The sequence below is a fragment of the Canis lupus genome, chromosome 7 (genome assembly GCF_048164855.1).
Source record: "Canis lupus baileyi chromosome 7, mCanLup2.hap1, whole genome shotgun sequence".
Classification (NCBI taxonomy): Eukaryota; Metazoa; Chordata; class Mammalia; order Carnivora; family Canidae; genus Canis; species Canis lupus.
The window spans coordinates 56,515,967-56,532,984 of record NC_132844.1 but is presented as its reverse complement, the minus strand read 5'-3'; the positions used below and the strand labels follow the sequence as shown (position 1 = coordinate 56,532,984).

General features: G+C 37.3%; 1 protein-coding gene and 1 long non-coding RNA gene across 3 annotated transcripts in view; one reads left to right on the top strand and one right to left on the bottom strand.

The window, feature by feature from the left end:
• Positions 1–15,897, top strand: part of LOC140636908 (uncharacterized) — a 42,909-nt gene extending 27,012 nt beyond the window's left edge. The window contains exons 4-5 of the long non-coding RNA XR_012034158.1: positions 14,818–14,886; positions 15,749–15,897. This is a non-coding gene — a long non-coding RNA (uncharacterized lncRNA). The remainder of the gene's footprint in view (positions 1–14,817; positions 14,887–15,748) is intronic.
• The window catches only part of PTCHD4 (patched domain containing 4), a 53,765-nt gene continuing 44,649 nt past the window's right edge, over positions 7,903–17,018 (bottom strand). For both annotated transcript variants that reach the window (XM_072832731.1, XM_072832732.1), the window contains exon 2: positions 7,903–9,105. In XM_072832731.1, coding sequence (XP_072688832.1) covers positions 8,602–9,105 — 504 coding nt within the window. In that variant the 3' untranslated portion in view covers positions 7,903–8,601. The remainder of the gene's footprint in view (positions 9,106–17,018) is intronic.

Sequence of the window (17,018 nt, the reverse complement as noted above, 5' to 3'; positions counted from 1 at the left end):
CATCTGTATAAAATCTTCAGGAGGTAAGGAAACAAGTCTGCAGATGTCTGAGGAACAGCATTCCAGGTGTAGAGAGAGAGACCAGTTGAACCTGTGGTCAGAGGGTAGCAGATGCCAGTTTTGTTGGGCCTTTGCAGATCACTGAATGTTTATGTCCATTAAATTGGTTTAGATGGGAAGCTATTATAGGATTTGGGGCAGATAAGTGATATGATCTGACTTATAACAGAATGACTCTCCCAGGTGGGACCATTGGTACTGCAATCAGGTCATACACTTCCCCTCACCAAGCAATCACAAAGGCCCAGGATTCCCAGGGCTTTGCTAGAGACTCTCATTCCTACACAGTTCTGTACATTCCCTCATCCGACCGTATCCTCATCCCTCTCATCCTTCTCCTGTCCTCTGGAACCCGGTCTGTCATCACTAAGATTCTCTACCTCCAAAATCCCTTCCCCAAATATAATCTTTAGCTTCTTGTTTTAATAAAAGCTTGCCATCCCCTGAGTACACTGCTTTCCTGCCTCTTTCCAGTTGAAGTCACTTTGACCTCCCACTCCTCCTGTGCTATTGGACCTGGAAATTTTATTGGTGCTATCCTGTACCCCATGGAGAGTCAAAGAGGTTGTTTGTCTTCCTTAAAAACACCTACTCCTTTGAATGTAGATCATGTACTATACAAATTATTCTTTTTTTGAGCATTAATTTACAGACATCAGGATCAATTTTTCTCCTTTGCTAAAGATTTAACATGGAACTCTTTGTGTGTCAGTGGCCATTACAAGTCTTGTCATAATTTTTCATGGATTCAAATTTCACAGGGAAAATCCATTCTATATTTAGACCTCTTGGTCTTTTGAACTCATAATGTCCCCAATTCTACATTTGTCTTCCAGCTCAAAATGAGCAAATCATTGTCACTTTCAAAAGTAATGATCTCTTCTCAAAACCTTTTGATCAAGCATCTCTAGAATTCATCTCTTTCCTTTCCAGCTTCTTACGTTAAGACTGGGTAGCAGATTGCATTTTCCAAAGATGGCCAGAACAGTAGCTCCCATTCCACATGTTCTGCAATGTGACTTTGCCTCTCTCTCAACCCTTTGCCACTGTCGCAGGAGGTGGAATCCCACTATCCTGCTCTTGAGCCTGGGCTAGCTTTTGTGACTGGCACACAGTCAGTAGAATATGGTTGATATGATGCTGTGCAACTTCTGTATCTAGGCCAGCATTTTTTGCTTTGCTCTCTTGAAACACTTTTGCTTGGAGCCCTGAGTCTCCATATAAGAAACCTGACTAACCATGAGAATATCATATTAGACAGGGCACATTCAGATGCAATGTTCAAAATTCCCAGCTGAGATTCTCCTTCAGAAATCCCAGACATGGTACCAGCCATGTGAGCAAAGAAAGCATCTTAGAAGTAGCTGTTTTGGCCTCAGCTGCTCCAGCCTTTGAACATTCTACCCTCAGCTGAGGCTCTAGGCATTGTGGAGATGGGAAAAACTGACCTCACTGTGCCCATTCCAAATTATTGAGCCACAGTACCCATGAACATAATAAAATATTTGTTTTACACTACTAATTCTTGTGGTATTTGGATACAGCAATAGATAACTAGATAGACTTCAACCTAAAATAATTTTCTGACCTCACAAAAATACATAATATTTTGACCCTACCAGTTTTTCACTATGATGACAATGGGAAGAAATCATTGTCTTTATTGTTTGGCTTAGTTTATGTGGGAGACATTGTTGATACACAATGAATAATCCATTTACTCTCCTACATTTCCCATACTTCCTTGAGTTAGCTTATGGCCATATGTGTAGTTCTGGCCAATAGAAAATGATGATAAGTAACTCTATAACTTTGAGTATAATGTAGTTATAAGTAGGTGTGGTTTCTCTACTCTCTTTTCTGTGTACGTAGCTGGGATTGCAAACTCAGAGAAGACAAGATGTTGCATCATAGAGGTATCCTAGATCCCTGAATCTCTGCTGGAAGAAAGTTCCCAAAGAAAGCTTCCTGACCCACACTAAAATGCAGTATAAGCAAAAAATAAATCTTTGTTGTGTTTATCTATGTTTAAGGCATTATTTGTTATTGCAACATGGTTTAGCTGACCCTAACTAGTACAATTTTCATGACCTGTCATCATAGTCACTCTTTTGCATATACTATAAATCTGCTGCGTTTTTTTCCCCAGGAATTTTTTCTCAGTTAAATTCATGTCAATGCCTACTCATCTCTAACCCAAGCAGCTATCCACGGCTGGGGTGGCGGGGAGGGTGGGGGGAGGGATGTAGTGACTCAGCAATAATGCTGAATGGATTTGTTTTTTAAATTCATGAACATAAACTATATATAAGTGGGTCCCTGTGCTTCTTAGCTGTTCACCTAACTTTTCTTTAATTTGTTCTCCAGTTTCCAAAGTGACTCTTTTAAACTCTCTTCACTTTCCTCAAATCAACACCTCCTTCCCCAAATTTATTCTCACTGATGGCTTGCTTCATATTTTACTGACAAAGTTGAAGCCACATAAGAGAATTTCCACCTGCTCCCACCCCCACATGTACCAGTCTATCTGTATCTGTCCATATATTTTGCCTTCTCTTTTCTTAACTGTAGATGAGCTGTCTATGCTCTTATATAAAGTCAATGACTCTAGTTATGCTCTGAATCCAGTCCCATCTCTCCTACTGAATGACATTGCTTTTGCAGTTTCTTTCTATCTCTGCTTTACTATGAAGCCTTCTTTGCTGTGCATCACAAATAGCATACAATCATTGTTTCTCTGTGATGCAAAACTCCTTGGAAAAATTATAATTACTCACTGTTTTCGCTTCTCATCCTCCAAGCTCTATTGAATCTCTTTAAATTATCCTCAGCACTCCTCCAGAGCAACTCTTGTCAAAAATCACCAATGACCTTCAAATTATTAAATCCAATGACCAATTCTCAGTTCTCATTGGACACAACTTCTTTTTTTTTTTTTTTTAAGAAAAAAGATTATTTATTTATTTATTCATTAGAGACACAGAGAGAAAGAGGCAGAGACATAGGCAGAGAGAGAAGCAGGCTCCATGCAGGAAGCCTGATGTGGAACTCAATCCTGGAACTCCAGGATCAAGCCCTGGGCTGAAGGCAGATGCTTAACTGCTGAGCCACACAGGCGTCCCTGGACATAACTTCTTAGCAGCTTTTGGAACACCTGGTCTCTAACTGCTTCAGAAAACACCTTCTTTACTTGGCTGCTGGGACACTATTCTCTTTTGACTCCCTTACCATCTAACTACCTCATCCTTCTTCATGTCATTTTCTGAGCATCTTAATCTTCCCAAACTCTAAGCATTGGAATGTTCCAGGGCTCAGATAACTCTGAATTCTCTTTTCTATCTGTATTTATTGTTCTAGTTGATCTTATCAGATCCCATGGATTTCATTATTAGCTATGCCATGATATATACAAAATTTATATTTCCAGTTCTAGCTTAAGATTTTACTTCTGCACCTGATCTACAAACTGTCTTATATAGCTAATTCCACATTTTCCCACTTGGATGCTTAATAGGTATATCTAACATACCAAATAGAAAAGTAAACTCTTAATATTTTCCTCCCCAACTTATTCCTATCATAATCTCCCTATGACAAAAATGGCAACTGCTTTCTATTAGTTATTCAGTCCTCAAAGCTTGGGGGTCATCCTAGACTCCTCTTTTTCTTACATACCATATCCAGTCCTATAGCAAATCTTACAAATTTTATTTTCAAACACATATGCTGAGTCCAATCCTTTTTTGCCACTGTCTCTGCTCCCATGGTATTTCAAATCATCACCATGATAGCCCATGGATTTTTGTAATAACCTCTTACATGTCTCCCTATAACCATTCTTACTCCTTTACAGACTAATTTCCATGTTGTAGCCAAAGATGCCTTTAAAACATAAGACAGATCACACTCCTGTTTCAAATGCTTCAGATATCTTTCCATCTAAGGTATTAAGTTTTCTGGGGGTTCTGGGTGGCTCAGTTCATTGAGTGTTGGACTCCTGATTTTGGCTTAGGTCATGATCTCAGGGTCATGGGATTATGCCCCTTTGGTCTGTGCTCAGTGGGGAGTCTGCTGGAGATTCTCTCCCTCTACCTCTTCAACTCCCTCGGCTCTCTCTCTCTCTCAAATAAATAAATAAATTCTTAGAAAAAAAAGTATTAACTTCTCACTGCTCTACATGACTTAATTCTCTACCATCTCCCTACCTCCATCTAATAATACCCCAGACAGTTGCCCACTGTGCTCCAGCCACACTCTTTTTCTTGGGCTTCCTCAACTTCACCAAGAGAGGTCCTTCTAAAAGACTTTGCACATATAGTTCTCTTTGTCAGAGATACTCTTTTCTCAGATTGCCACATGGCTACTTTACTTCATTTAGCTCTCTACTTCAATTTATTATTTTTTTTCTTAAAAAGTTTTTTCTCTTACCACTAAAGCTCTTTATCCTTTTTCTTGCTTTATTTTTGTACTTTATACCACTTATTTGTTTATTGTTGTATGCCCCCCCCCTTTGCAGGCCTACAAAGTGAGATCTACTCAGACAACCACTTGACTGGTTCTGTTTGATACATTTTACTCTTGAATCCAAAGTACCTGGAACATAGTAGGTGCTCAATAAATATCTGAATGAATTAATAAATAAATGAATATGGAGTTCAGTTTCAGATAATGATTGAAAGTCTCATATCTGGAAATGCTGGGTTTACCTGAACAAAAGAAATCATGTGCATGTGTCCACTGTCTTTACTCACTATCTTCACTACCTATTTTCCAAGCTGTATTGAACTTCTTTAAATTAGTTTCAGCACTGTCCCAAAGCAGCTCTTGTCAAAATCACCAATGACTAAAGTAAGACTCTTGGCATATGAAACAAACTCAGGATAGACTGTAAAATAATAGTAAACCAAGGCTACCAATGTCTTTGCCAACTATCCACAGATCACCAAGATATAGTGGGAGCCAGGTTGGTGCCTGTATGTACTATTAGCCCATATTTCTCTTTCTAGAAAGAGGAAACACATTCACACAAAGCAAATGGAGTGGGGGGAAAAGGGCTGACAATGAGTTATAAATTAAATTAGCGGCATTCTTACTTGTTTATGCTTGTTTAGAGAAAAGATGTTAAGCTGGAGCTAAATAGGATAATTTTAAGTGTTTTTCAAAAATTATTATAAGTCTGGATTTCCCTTATCAGAACTTTTACAGAGATAACACATATGCCTATGATCATCTCCTTTTCTAAATCTAAATCTGGAACATATAATTTGAAAGACACAAATTTACTTATGGGGATAGCTGAACAAAATATAAAAATTAGTATAGGTTTAAACAATGCAGCATATAAAGGTACAGTATATATACATCCTAAATGGCACCAGGTATATTAAGTGGAAGAATGGTTAGAAAAATGAACAAGCAGATACAGTTTAAAAGGAAGATAGGTGGTCCGAAATAAGATGGCTGAAGAACAGAACATGATAAGCAATATATCCAGTTTTGGGGATAGGTTATGATGAAGATAAATGGTTTGAATCTTGGAGCACACTGGAGTAAATACTCACTACCTCAAACAAATCCTTGTGTGAAGATAGGAATAGAAATAAAGGTTTACCAGAAAAGTTGGACTCCTTCCCCTTATACTCAACTAACTTTAGATTATGCAGTTTTGACACTATGTAAGCTGAAATCAATCAAAGGACTACATTCAACCAATGCCATGTGCACCACTAGAAGATATATATCTGCCAAACTCAACTTACTGATGCTCAGTAACATGTTCCATCTCATTACCTTCATAGAGTTGTACTCTGTGTGCAATGCTGTGGTTTTTCTGTTCTAAAGCCCCTCTCTCTGTCTGTCTGTCTGTCTCTCTCTCTCACACACACATGCACACGCACACACACACACAGGAAGTCAACAAAGGAGAATGGAAGTTAGAGGTTGGAAGATAACACAAACCTTAAATGACTTTATAAAGGAATGACCGAATTGTAACTTCAACTGAAAATGAAATAAATAATATTGTAGGATCTTCAAATTTTAAGATTGAAAAGTCCAAATCCTTCATCTAATATATAAATAACTGAGACAAAAGAACTATATATAACTGTCCAATAAGACATAAAAGTCAGTGGAAAAGCTGGGATGAAAATCCAGATTTCATAGCCCTGTGGGATATTCCTTTCATTTCACTAGTTCTTGATCTTGGTGTCTTTATTACTACAGATCATTTTACAAACAAACAAAGTCCCTCTTGATGGACCACTTATCTTAGATAAGTATATATTGATAGGCTTATTGTTGTTGTGTTTTCAGTACATATCAAAAAAGTTAATTTCGGAATATTTTAAGGACTGAATTCTAGGTATCCTGAAGAGTAACCATTCACTAGGCTTCCTAGAATCTGCACCTACACTGTCCAAGGTTTTTTTTTATATTTAGGTTTGTTTTTATATAAAAATAACAGTTTTCCCTAGATTTTTGCTCTAGGAAAACATGCCATGCTGTGTGGCTTTATGATCTTAAAGGTCACTGAGACAGAAGAAAAGTGAGAAACATGTGTGTTTCAGGATCCTGGCACTTTCTTCAGTGTTGTGGCTTCCAGTGTTATTATTTCCTTAAGGAATGAAAACACCACTTTGATTTGGTAGTGTCTACAATACAATTAAACATCACTGGAGACAATTTTTATCCTTATTTGTATAGAATATGTAATTCTATATATTATAGAGCTTTCCTGATAAATCTTTCCATTACCAATTAGATTGTCACAGTTTTAGAAAAAGCCCTAGTAGGTTTTAAGCTATCTAATTTGTCATTTTTTAAAAAGATTTTATTTATTTATTCATGAGAGGCAGAGACATAGGCAGAGGGAGAAGCAGGCTCCAGGAAACCCGATGTGGGACTCGATCCTGGGACTCCGGGATCACGCCCAGAGCCAAAGGCAGAGCCACTGAGCCACCTAGGCGTCCCTAATTTGTCATTTTTGAATGAGCCATGTTTCATTTGTGAATCACAGTGAATGATTCTTACAAATTTTATATTATTTCAAATCAGGAGTCCAAGCTCAAAAAAATATAACAAATATAAATGGCTTAAATCTAGACTCATCCTTGTCACTGGTGCAAACAGATTTTAATATAGTTCTTCAGGAAAAATAAAAACCTTTTTGTTAACCAGATGAACATGCATTTAAAAATGATATGCAAAATCCAGGAAGACTTTCAATTTCTTAAAGCCAAGGTCTGTTCCTATTTATTGTTGAATCCAGTGCATTTAAAGTTTGATACACATACAGCATTTACTATATGCTATAAGCTTTAGGTATATTCTACTACATTCAAAAAACAATTCTTTGAAAGTTATACAATTATTATCCTTATTTTATACAAGAGGAACCTGAGGTTTATGGAGATGAATAAATTTACTGGGACATCAATGAACTTAAGTTTCCAGATAAAGAAATTTGGCCCCAGCAACTTATGCCATAAATACATTTTGCAGTATTCTCAAAGATGTTTGTTAAGGTGGAAACGAAAAGGGCCCAGGTCACCTAGAAGACCTTCTGACCACATACCTGTGTCTTTTTTATTTAATAATAAAACTATAATTTATAACTGATTTTAGTATGGGAAGTGAAAAGCAATTACTGTATAGCTGAAGATTCTTCCGCACATGTCAGTTCACCACCTAGGTGCCATTATTACAGCTCATCCTCCAATTCCCTGCATGCAGGGAATTATTTCACATCTGACAGAACTCTTTTGTAGAACCACAGATTTCACCATTATCATGACTTTTCTGATACATTCCATCAGTCTTGTTGCTGAGCCATCACTCATCTTTCTTCCCAGGCTTGATTTTTTTTTTTTTTTGCAAGAACACACACACACAGACACACAGACACATACACTTACAAAGCATTTTCTAGACATTTATGTATGTCTTAGAGAAAACTTACAAGAAGGGACAATCTTGACTGAGGATGCTCATTAATTGTTTTCACCAGAGATGAAAGAAATTAGGGGACACATCTTTAGGTGGTAGCAGGAATGTTTAATTTATAAGGAGATAGGGAAATGGAGTATATTCTCTATAAAAACTTTGAAATGAATGAATAAACCAAGATTAATGAAGAAGTTCCTTGAGATTAGAATCTATCAGTGGTTCTTCAAATTTTCATCCTATGCTACTCACTCTTCACCATCACTACTTGAAGATGTCCATTAATATGAAGCACAAAATTTATTCAAAGTAAGTTTTGTATCTCCATAATCCCTGACCTATAATTTTCGAAAAACCAGAGTAGAGAATTCCTATATTATGTAATTTAGAATATCCGACAGCATTAAATTCCCCAACATAAATGGGAAGATGACTTGGTCAGCCTAAAATTTCCAAAAGACCCAATAAGGTGAAGCAGAGATTAGCCCAAGTAACTTGATGTAATCACACACAGACACATCAGTGAAAAATTAAAACAGATTTCTGCCTGAGAATTCAAGAAATGTACTACCTTGCCCCAAATCGGCAAGAATCCAATTACCACAAGGATGGATAGTTACCCATGGCGAAGAATGGGATTCCCAGCAGGGTGGAGTTGTACTTTCCATCAGTGATGAAGAAGATCCCTGCTGCCGTGACAATGGAGATGCACACCGTGAGCACCCCCAGGAGGCCCAGAAAGGGCTTGCTGCGCAAACAGTCCTTCATGGAGCTGGAGAGGGTGGCTGTGGTCAGGATCAGCACAAGGCTTACCAGGACCTTGCTCCTGGCCAGGATGCTGGTCTTATGAAAGTCTCTCCAGAGGCTAAAAGATGCTAACGAGTAGAGCTGCAGGTCCTGGTGCTCCTCCTGGAGCTTCTTCATGAGCTTACAGAACTCATTCTCCCACTTCTCCCCTATGAGGTCTTGGGTAGCAGAGCCATAGGTTTGGAGGTAGTAGGTGATTTGAATGGCTCTGGCTGACTTGACTCGCTGGTCCTTGCTGTTTGGCACTTCCACTACCCCGCCCAGTTGGTGTCCAATAAAACTGTTCCTCCCATCCTTGAAAATAGAAAGAGGGGAGACTTAAAGTTAGCAGAGGATGCACATTTCAAACAACAGATTCTTACTCTAAGTGAAGGAACACAACAAAGGCAGAGGTAGGCTCTTGCAATTGTGGAAGTGATGTGGGTGGAGTGGCATGTTAGGATTTTATATTCAGCTTTTTGGGGTGTCATGGGATACCATGCAAGATGATCAGGATTAGAAAGATGCAAAGAGTATTATGAAGCTATACAAGACTCACCACATGCATAGGATAATGTACATAAATACTATTTTGATTTATCCCATCCATACTCCATTCCAACCATTTCCTTCTGTAACAGTCTATTATAACTCCTTTATGCAGGATCAAGGTTGATGATTCAGTTTCAGCCAAAAGTGAAGCATGGCATGAGTTAACAGCATTTCAAAAATTAAAATAATAATTCATTTAATAAATATACACTAAACTTTTCAAGGTTAACACACACACCTACACCAACACACAAACACACACACACACACACACATCCATACTCTGGGGGCACAACTGAATATTGCAAAACAAATAGAAGATACTGTTGTTTTGTTTTCTTTTTCCAATTAATATAATAGTGTTGAAAGACTTTGTAAATATGATGTAGCCCTTGTTCACTCATTACAAAGTTCCCTTCAAACACCTGCCTCAGTTCATAGGTTGACCCTTTTCCCACAGAACAGAGTGGATAAACCCCCTAAATGAAACTGATGAGATTTCAGGTAGGATTGTCAAAAGTCATTATGATTTTCAGAATTTCTCATGATGTAGAGCAGACAAGATCATATTAGTAGGACATTTATAAGAGAGGTAATCACTTCTCTTTAAGGTACACACAAGGTGGACACTGAGTTGCTTAATTCAGAGGAGTAATTTTTAAGCAGTGTGCCTCAAGACTCAGAGGGAAATCCCTGACAGGCATCACCAAATTTTCAACAACTTGGATATTTTCTTTTTGCCACAACTGTCATTCACTTCCATGGCAATGCTTGTCAGCTGTGATACTGAGCCCAATAGCAGGTTGCAAGATGGAGCATAGCATTGAAAATGTGCTGCAGGTACTGTGTGTAATGCAGGCACAAAGGTAAATCTATGCTCTAAGGAGAATTTGCGTTTGCTACATCAACCAAGACTTTTATCTCATGAGGACAGAAAAGTATAGTCAGAGCAGGAAACAGTCCTTTCTAGAAGGGTAGTGCAGAAGGGCAATAAACCCAACAGTCTGGGCAGCCGGGTGGCTCAGTAGTTTAGCGCCGCCTTCAGCCCAGGGCGAGACCTGGAGACCCTGCATGGAGACTGCTTCTCCCTCTGCCTGTGTCTGCCTCTCTCTCTCTCTCTCTCTCTCTCTGTGTGTATCTCATGAATAAATAAATAAAAAATCTTAAATAAAAATCTTTTAATAATAAATAAATAAAAAAACCCAACAGTCTGATAACTCTGGTGATTTTCACAAAACTGCGAGGCACTGTCTACTCAGGCAGACACGTATAACAGTTAATGTGAAGTGGTTTAGTCCAGACACCTGTATCTGAGGTCCTTGTTCCTATTTGTATTTTTAACGTATACCAAAGTAACTGTAATACTTGAGAGTGTGTTGCAAACACAAGAAATTTGAGAAATTTACAGAAAGTACAAGTGCTGTTAGTAAGATCATTAATAAAAATTGTGAGGAATAAATCTCATAGTCACTTCACATACCCATTTTCCCCGTACATGTTCAATGAAAGCAATTTTTCTATTTAATACAACCTGACCAACTTCTGATGAGTACTATATTTCTAAATAAGAATTTAATTAGGGGTTTCTTCCCTCCTGTACTTGATAAATCTCCCACTTCTAAGGCATCTTTGTAAATTTTCCATCTTTATATATATATATATATATATATATATATATATATATATATTCACTATATATAATATATTCCAGATTATATATATTCCAGATTATATATATATATATATATATATATATATATATACCCCAGCTGGAAGTTCCTAGCATCCTGTTTTGAAACTTGTGGGTTTCTCTGATAAGCTGCAAGAGAAAAGGTAGGAGAGCTTTAAAGAAGGAGTGGGAATCCTATCCCAGCACTGAGACTGGAATAAGTGCTCTTTCCACTCTTTAAATAATCTCCACTTTTGCTCCTGAATTAGGCTTGTTTATTTTTGTTTTATGCTTGGTATAATTTTTAGCTCCACCCTTGTGTCTACTTCTTTGAAATCCCGTCTGTGATGTTGACTTGTGCTTTCGATTATTTGAAAGAGAAAGTATTTTAAAAGCTATATTTATTCACTTAAGAATGTGCAGTTCCATCTGTCTTTACTCATTTCTGTCATCAAAAAGATTTCTCAGGGATCTTTAGCAGCAGAACAAAGATTTATGAGTCCCTCAGGCCTTATTTGGAGATTATAGTGGATCAAAGAGGGCACTGATAATGTGTCTGGACAAAAGTCAAAACTCTACAGAAAGCAAAATATAGAGTTTTAAATAACTGATCATTATTGAGTTTGGCTGACTGCTCACCCTCCTTTTGAAGTTGTCTAATTTCCATTTCTTGCAAAAATTACTTCATAAAAGATATGCTTTAATCTCATTATATTTAAAAACAAATACAAATACAATATTTATAACAAACACAATGAATTTCTCTCTCTTAATCTGCGCTACTCCATGCACCAGAACAAAATAAACAAGGTCTTAAGATATTCTTAGACAGGAAGCTCTGCTGAAATGAAATTTTGTACAAGCCATTGGCCCAGTCATCCTACTCAGTGTAGTCCTGAGAAATATTTGTAAGTAAAATTCTACTATTTTGTAAGAGGTGGGAGAAGAGCTTTATCATTTCATGGGTGCTTCTATGTAGGAGAAACAAAGAATGAATGGAACATGTATTTTAATTATCCTCTGGGCAGAACTTCCCTGGACCTATCAGGAGTCAAGGAGTCACATGACCTGGGTTGCAGCATGCCTGTCACACCAACTGGATCAGGAACCATTGGCTGGTTCATTTCCCTTGTAGGTTTCCATTTTATCATCTTTAAAATGAGCAGATATGAATATACGAGTAAATGTTTACACAATATTGAAGATATTTTTCAGATCTATTATTCTATGAAAATACCACCTATAAAGTTACTCCAAAGAGAGCTGAATGTCAGAAATGATATCATTATAATAGAGCCATGGATGGATTATTTTTATGCCTTAAAAAAATCTTACCAATTGTCAGGTAGGGCATTTTTGTTTAAGAGATGAGCAAACATAGAGGCCCAGAGAGGATAAAACTGTTCGTCAAAGTGATGAACCCAGTGTTCCAATGCAATACTTCTAATTCCAAATCTAAAACTTTCTAGAATCCTATAGGGGTGATTTCAGGGAAGCCATTTTGACTCCTAGTCCCTGTTAACTGCTGTTTATGATTAAAACTTATTTCATGTGTGTAGATCCCTTTTTTCCCAATATTTTACTCTCCACCGAACCAATTACCTACCATTTATATTGATTCAACTTCCTCATTTTCTAGTAAACCCTCCTACACAAATTCTAGTTTAAGTGCAGAACTCACATTTATGTCCCCATGAAGATAAACCTTAAAAATACAAGATGGTAACACACCACTTCCAATGCTCTCCTGTTTCAGTGTTTCTCTGAATTGAACAGGCATAATTAACGTGAGATGAATTGAAGTTCCGAACTCCTACCCTTGTGCTCACTTTTACTTTTCTTCAGTCTATTTCTCTACCTTAAAGCCATAGCTCACTTGCACAACTCTAAATGAGTTTACACCATTTATACATTTAAAACCTGCTGGCTTCCACTTGCATTAGGAATAACAGAATTCCTTACCAGGGCTGTGAGGCCATGCATGTCCCACTGCTGGCTGAGCCTCAGACCTTGTCTCCCACCACTCTTCTCCCCATGAACTCTGTTCTAGTTATCCCACCTTTCTTCCTACTGCTTGAACACAACAAGTTAATTTTCACCACATAGCCTTTGCAACTGCTACACCCTCTGCCTGGAATGCTTTACTCCATTCTTCCACTGCCAGGGCTATTTTCTCCTGGTGGTCCTATCTTCAAGGAGACCATGTGAACCACATGGTCTAAACTAGACACCTCCTTTCCAGCAATAACTTTATCACATACCCTTATTTTGTCTTCTTCCTATAAAGGACTTCTATCTGAAGCAATCTTATTCATCATTTAATTTCTCCTCCACTAGAATGTGTGCTTGTTGAGAGCTGGTGCCTTTCCTCTCTTACTCATTGATAATCTCCCTGTGCCTAGAATGCAGCCTGCTCTATAATGAACGTTCCATAATATTTAATTCAGCTCACCCTGAAGTGTATAAAACTAGTCATACACTATTTGTTCAGAGACCATTTTGTGAAGAACAGAAAAAGTTAAGGACAGTTCAAAATGAGGACAATAGGGCCTTGGATAAAGAGAGGTATATATAGAAATTAGAGGCTGGTACTGAAAACACCCACACCCACACCCACCCACGCACACACACAAATTTTGACCTTTCTTTTTTTCAGTCTCCTTATTCTAGGGTAACATTTCCCCAAAATACAGTCTCTCTTCCATTTTCACTGTAGACCAAACATGTGGAGTAAGCTTATCAACCGACAGGGGGCCTTAGTGAGTACTTGGAAAACCGGTTTGTAGGTACTGTGGTCTGGGTGCAAAGGACAGCCCAAATGTTCCAGGAACTGAAGGGAACAAGGGAGTTTGAGGCTAGAGAGGAAAGCAGGGCTTTTTCAGTAAGAGCCAAGAAAGCCGTATTAAGGAGCTGGAGTTAATTGTTCTGCAGTAAGAAACCATTGGGTGTTTTAAGCAGGGAATGAATGGCATGCTTTCCTTTTTGGAGTGCTCTCTCATTGCACTGTGGCAGATGATTTTGGGAGTCAGGGTGACTTGAAAGAAAAGAGCTCCATTAGGAAGTCCCTGCAGCATTTCAGGTTCTTGATGCAGCATGAAAAAAAAAATGTCAGCTGAGGCCGTCTGTGGTAGGTGACTTGTTCCAAGGTGAATCAATGTATTTACAGGTCACGAGGCTACCTCATGCCCATGAGGCATTGCATCATACTCTCTCTCCAGAAGCAGTAATGCCAGAAAAAAAAATCTTGGGTTCTTTAGGTCTCATTTCATATACGGTTACTACTTTGTAGCTCTTAAAAATTACTACCCAATCCAAAGCTCTGCAGTGGAAAAGGAAATTAAAACTCTCAGAGACAAGATCAAAGAATAAATTCTTCAAGAGATAGGAGAGGAAAGAGACATTAATGTCATAAACCATTGTGCAGAGAAAAAGAATGTTCAATGATGCTTTGAAATTATAGGGGAGTAAGTGTCATATCTGCTCAATATATGTGCTAGGTTGCTATTAAGATACTTTCTGTGATTGCAAGATAATTTAGCTGCAGAGCTTCCGTCCAAGACAATTTTATTTCAGATTTCACTGATTTTCGATGAGGTAGACACTGCAAGGATATTGGAAACTTTAGATTGTCAGGCTTCCTTTATTGCTGAAAAGAAAATCTTCCTATGTATAGTCGGCAGTGACATTTCTAAAGGAATGGTAAGGTTTGTTGTTGTTGTTGTTTTGTTTGCTTAAATAAGATTTTCCCTCCTGTTTATTTCTTAATTTATATCTCCTTGTTTTATTCTCAACTCCAAATATTGCAGGATAAACTACGATTAAATGAAATTCATCAGCTATCTTGAATTTCCTCACCAGAGCTTCATGTTTAACAAGTAAGTAAAGAGAAAGCAGATTCCTACAAGGTATTTAGTTAAAGAAAAAACTTATTTTAAAACTTATTTTAAAAATGAAGCCTTTAAAAAAATAAATAAAATAAAAATGAAGCCTTTAAAGCATTAACATGCCCCAATAAGGAATAATTTACATTTGTGTCGCATTACTCAGCTATAAGAGTACAGTGGTGTGTTTTTATTATTTTTCTTTCAAATAGGATGGTTAAAAAAAATAAGGTTCATATTGTTGAAATGAAATACAAACTTTAGCCAACCGAAATATAAAATAAGTTTAACAAGGCACTCCAGTGTATCACTTCTAACACGTGGGGCAGACACAGTTGTAAGACTTAAGAATTTTCTTATTGCATTATCCAATGTAACTCTTCTAGACAGTCTATGAGAGAATGCAATGCTGGAGTAGTCTCACGTCACTAAGGATGATCCAGGCACCCAGGGAGAAGACATAATGGTGTGCTATGAGTTGCATAGCTAATCACTTATTCCTCGTTCTGACATCAATGGGCATGTTCTTAACTGCACTGGAATAATTTATGAATACATTTGATTCAAAGGAAGTATAATACAGCAGATATGTACAAAGACTCAAGAGTCCAGCTGCCTCACTTAGAGACCTGGTGTCAACATGGACAAGGTGTGGAGCTGTCTGGATGTCAGTCTCATTACTGGTTAAACTAAGAATCATAACGCATTATGAGGATCAAGTGTGCTAATGTATAGTAAGCATTTAGAACAGTGCTTAGGAAGGGTTAGGCATTATTCTTGTTAATATGTCACAAATCAAATATTTGAATGATACTGTTTATTCACTTATCATCTAATATTATTCTACACTTCCAAGCAAATATCTGTAATGAGAGATATTACAGATCTGCAGGGGACAGAATCCAGGTATCCGACTCCACTTTCCAGTTCGGCTACTACACAGCAAGGTGACGAGGCATGCTGCTTGACTTTTATGGATACCAACTCTAACTCAAAAATAAAAGGCTTGGCATATTTTTTTCTAAAGGTTTCATTAGCTCTGTATTTAATGATTCATCTGTGGTAAAGTCATTAGACACTCCAAAGTAGGCTAGAGAAATCTACCCTAAGGGAAAAGGCAATAAGAAGGAAGAAGAAACACAAGATGACCCATGTTCATTTCCATAGAAACAAGAAGCTTTTTATCTTCTTTAAAATCTGGACCCAGTAGCTTGTCTCTCTCTCTTTGAATAACTTCCAGAAAGGAATCTTCTCAAATGCAAAAAGATCAAGAATTTGCCCAATTTTACCTAGGATAAATACATTTAATTTCTCCTTTACCTATACCCAATTTTTATACGAATTAATTTTAAAAGTGTGGAAGTAGAATGAACAACTACATGAAATGTGAGGCATATAGCAATAACTTTTTGTTTTTCTGTAATTCATATTAGTGACTCTGCCAAAAATTTCAATTGAAAGCAATATTACTATTTTAAGTGAGTCTTTCACAAAGGGATCAAATAACTATTCACAGGCAAGTGTTCCATATCAAAGGATATTTAACTTTGATGCTGTTCTCCATAAAGAAGGCTGGCCATCACTCATATGGGAGCATTTGTGGAATGCACAAAGGCCCTAAGCACAGTGCCCTCTTCAGGAAAGGGATTGTAAGTCCTGTCATTACCGTCTTTCCTTTTTTTTTTTTTTTTTTTATTTTTTATTTTTTTATTTTATTTTTTTTTTTATTTTTATTTTTTATTATTTTTTTTTTTATTTTTTTTTATTTTTTTTTTATTTTTTTTTTTATTTTTTTTTTTTTATTACCGTCTTTCCTATGAGCAAGAAACTCCAGAATACACCCTAGCTTATAGCCACATCCTATTATTAAAAGTGTGACACCTGAGCCATTAGCACCTCTGAGTGGAAAATATATCAGACTAACAAACTGCAGAGGCAAATTTAGAGTAGAGCTCAATCTTTTGATTGAGAAATCAAAATAGGAAAGAAGAAGGATCAAAAGCATAGGTATTGCAGATAACTATATGGGGGCTGCACTGCAGGGTGGTAAAATCTTGGCATGCTGGAAGACGTGACATATAGATGGAAAGAGTCAAGAAAGACAGAGTCATTCATTCTTCAATTCT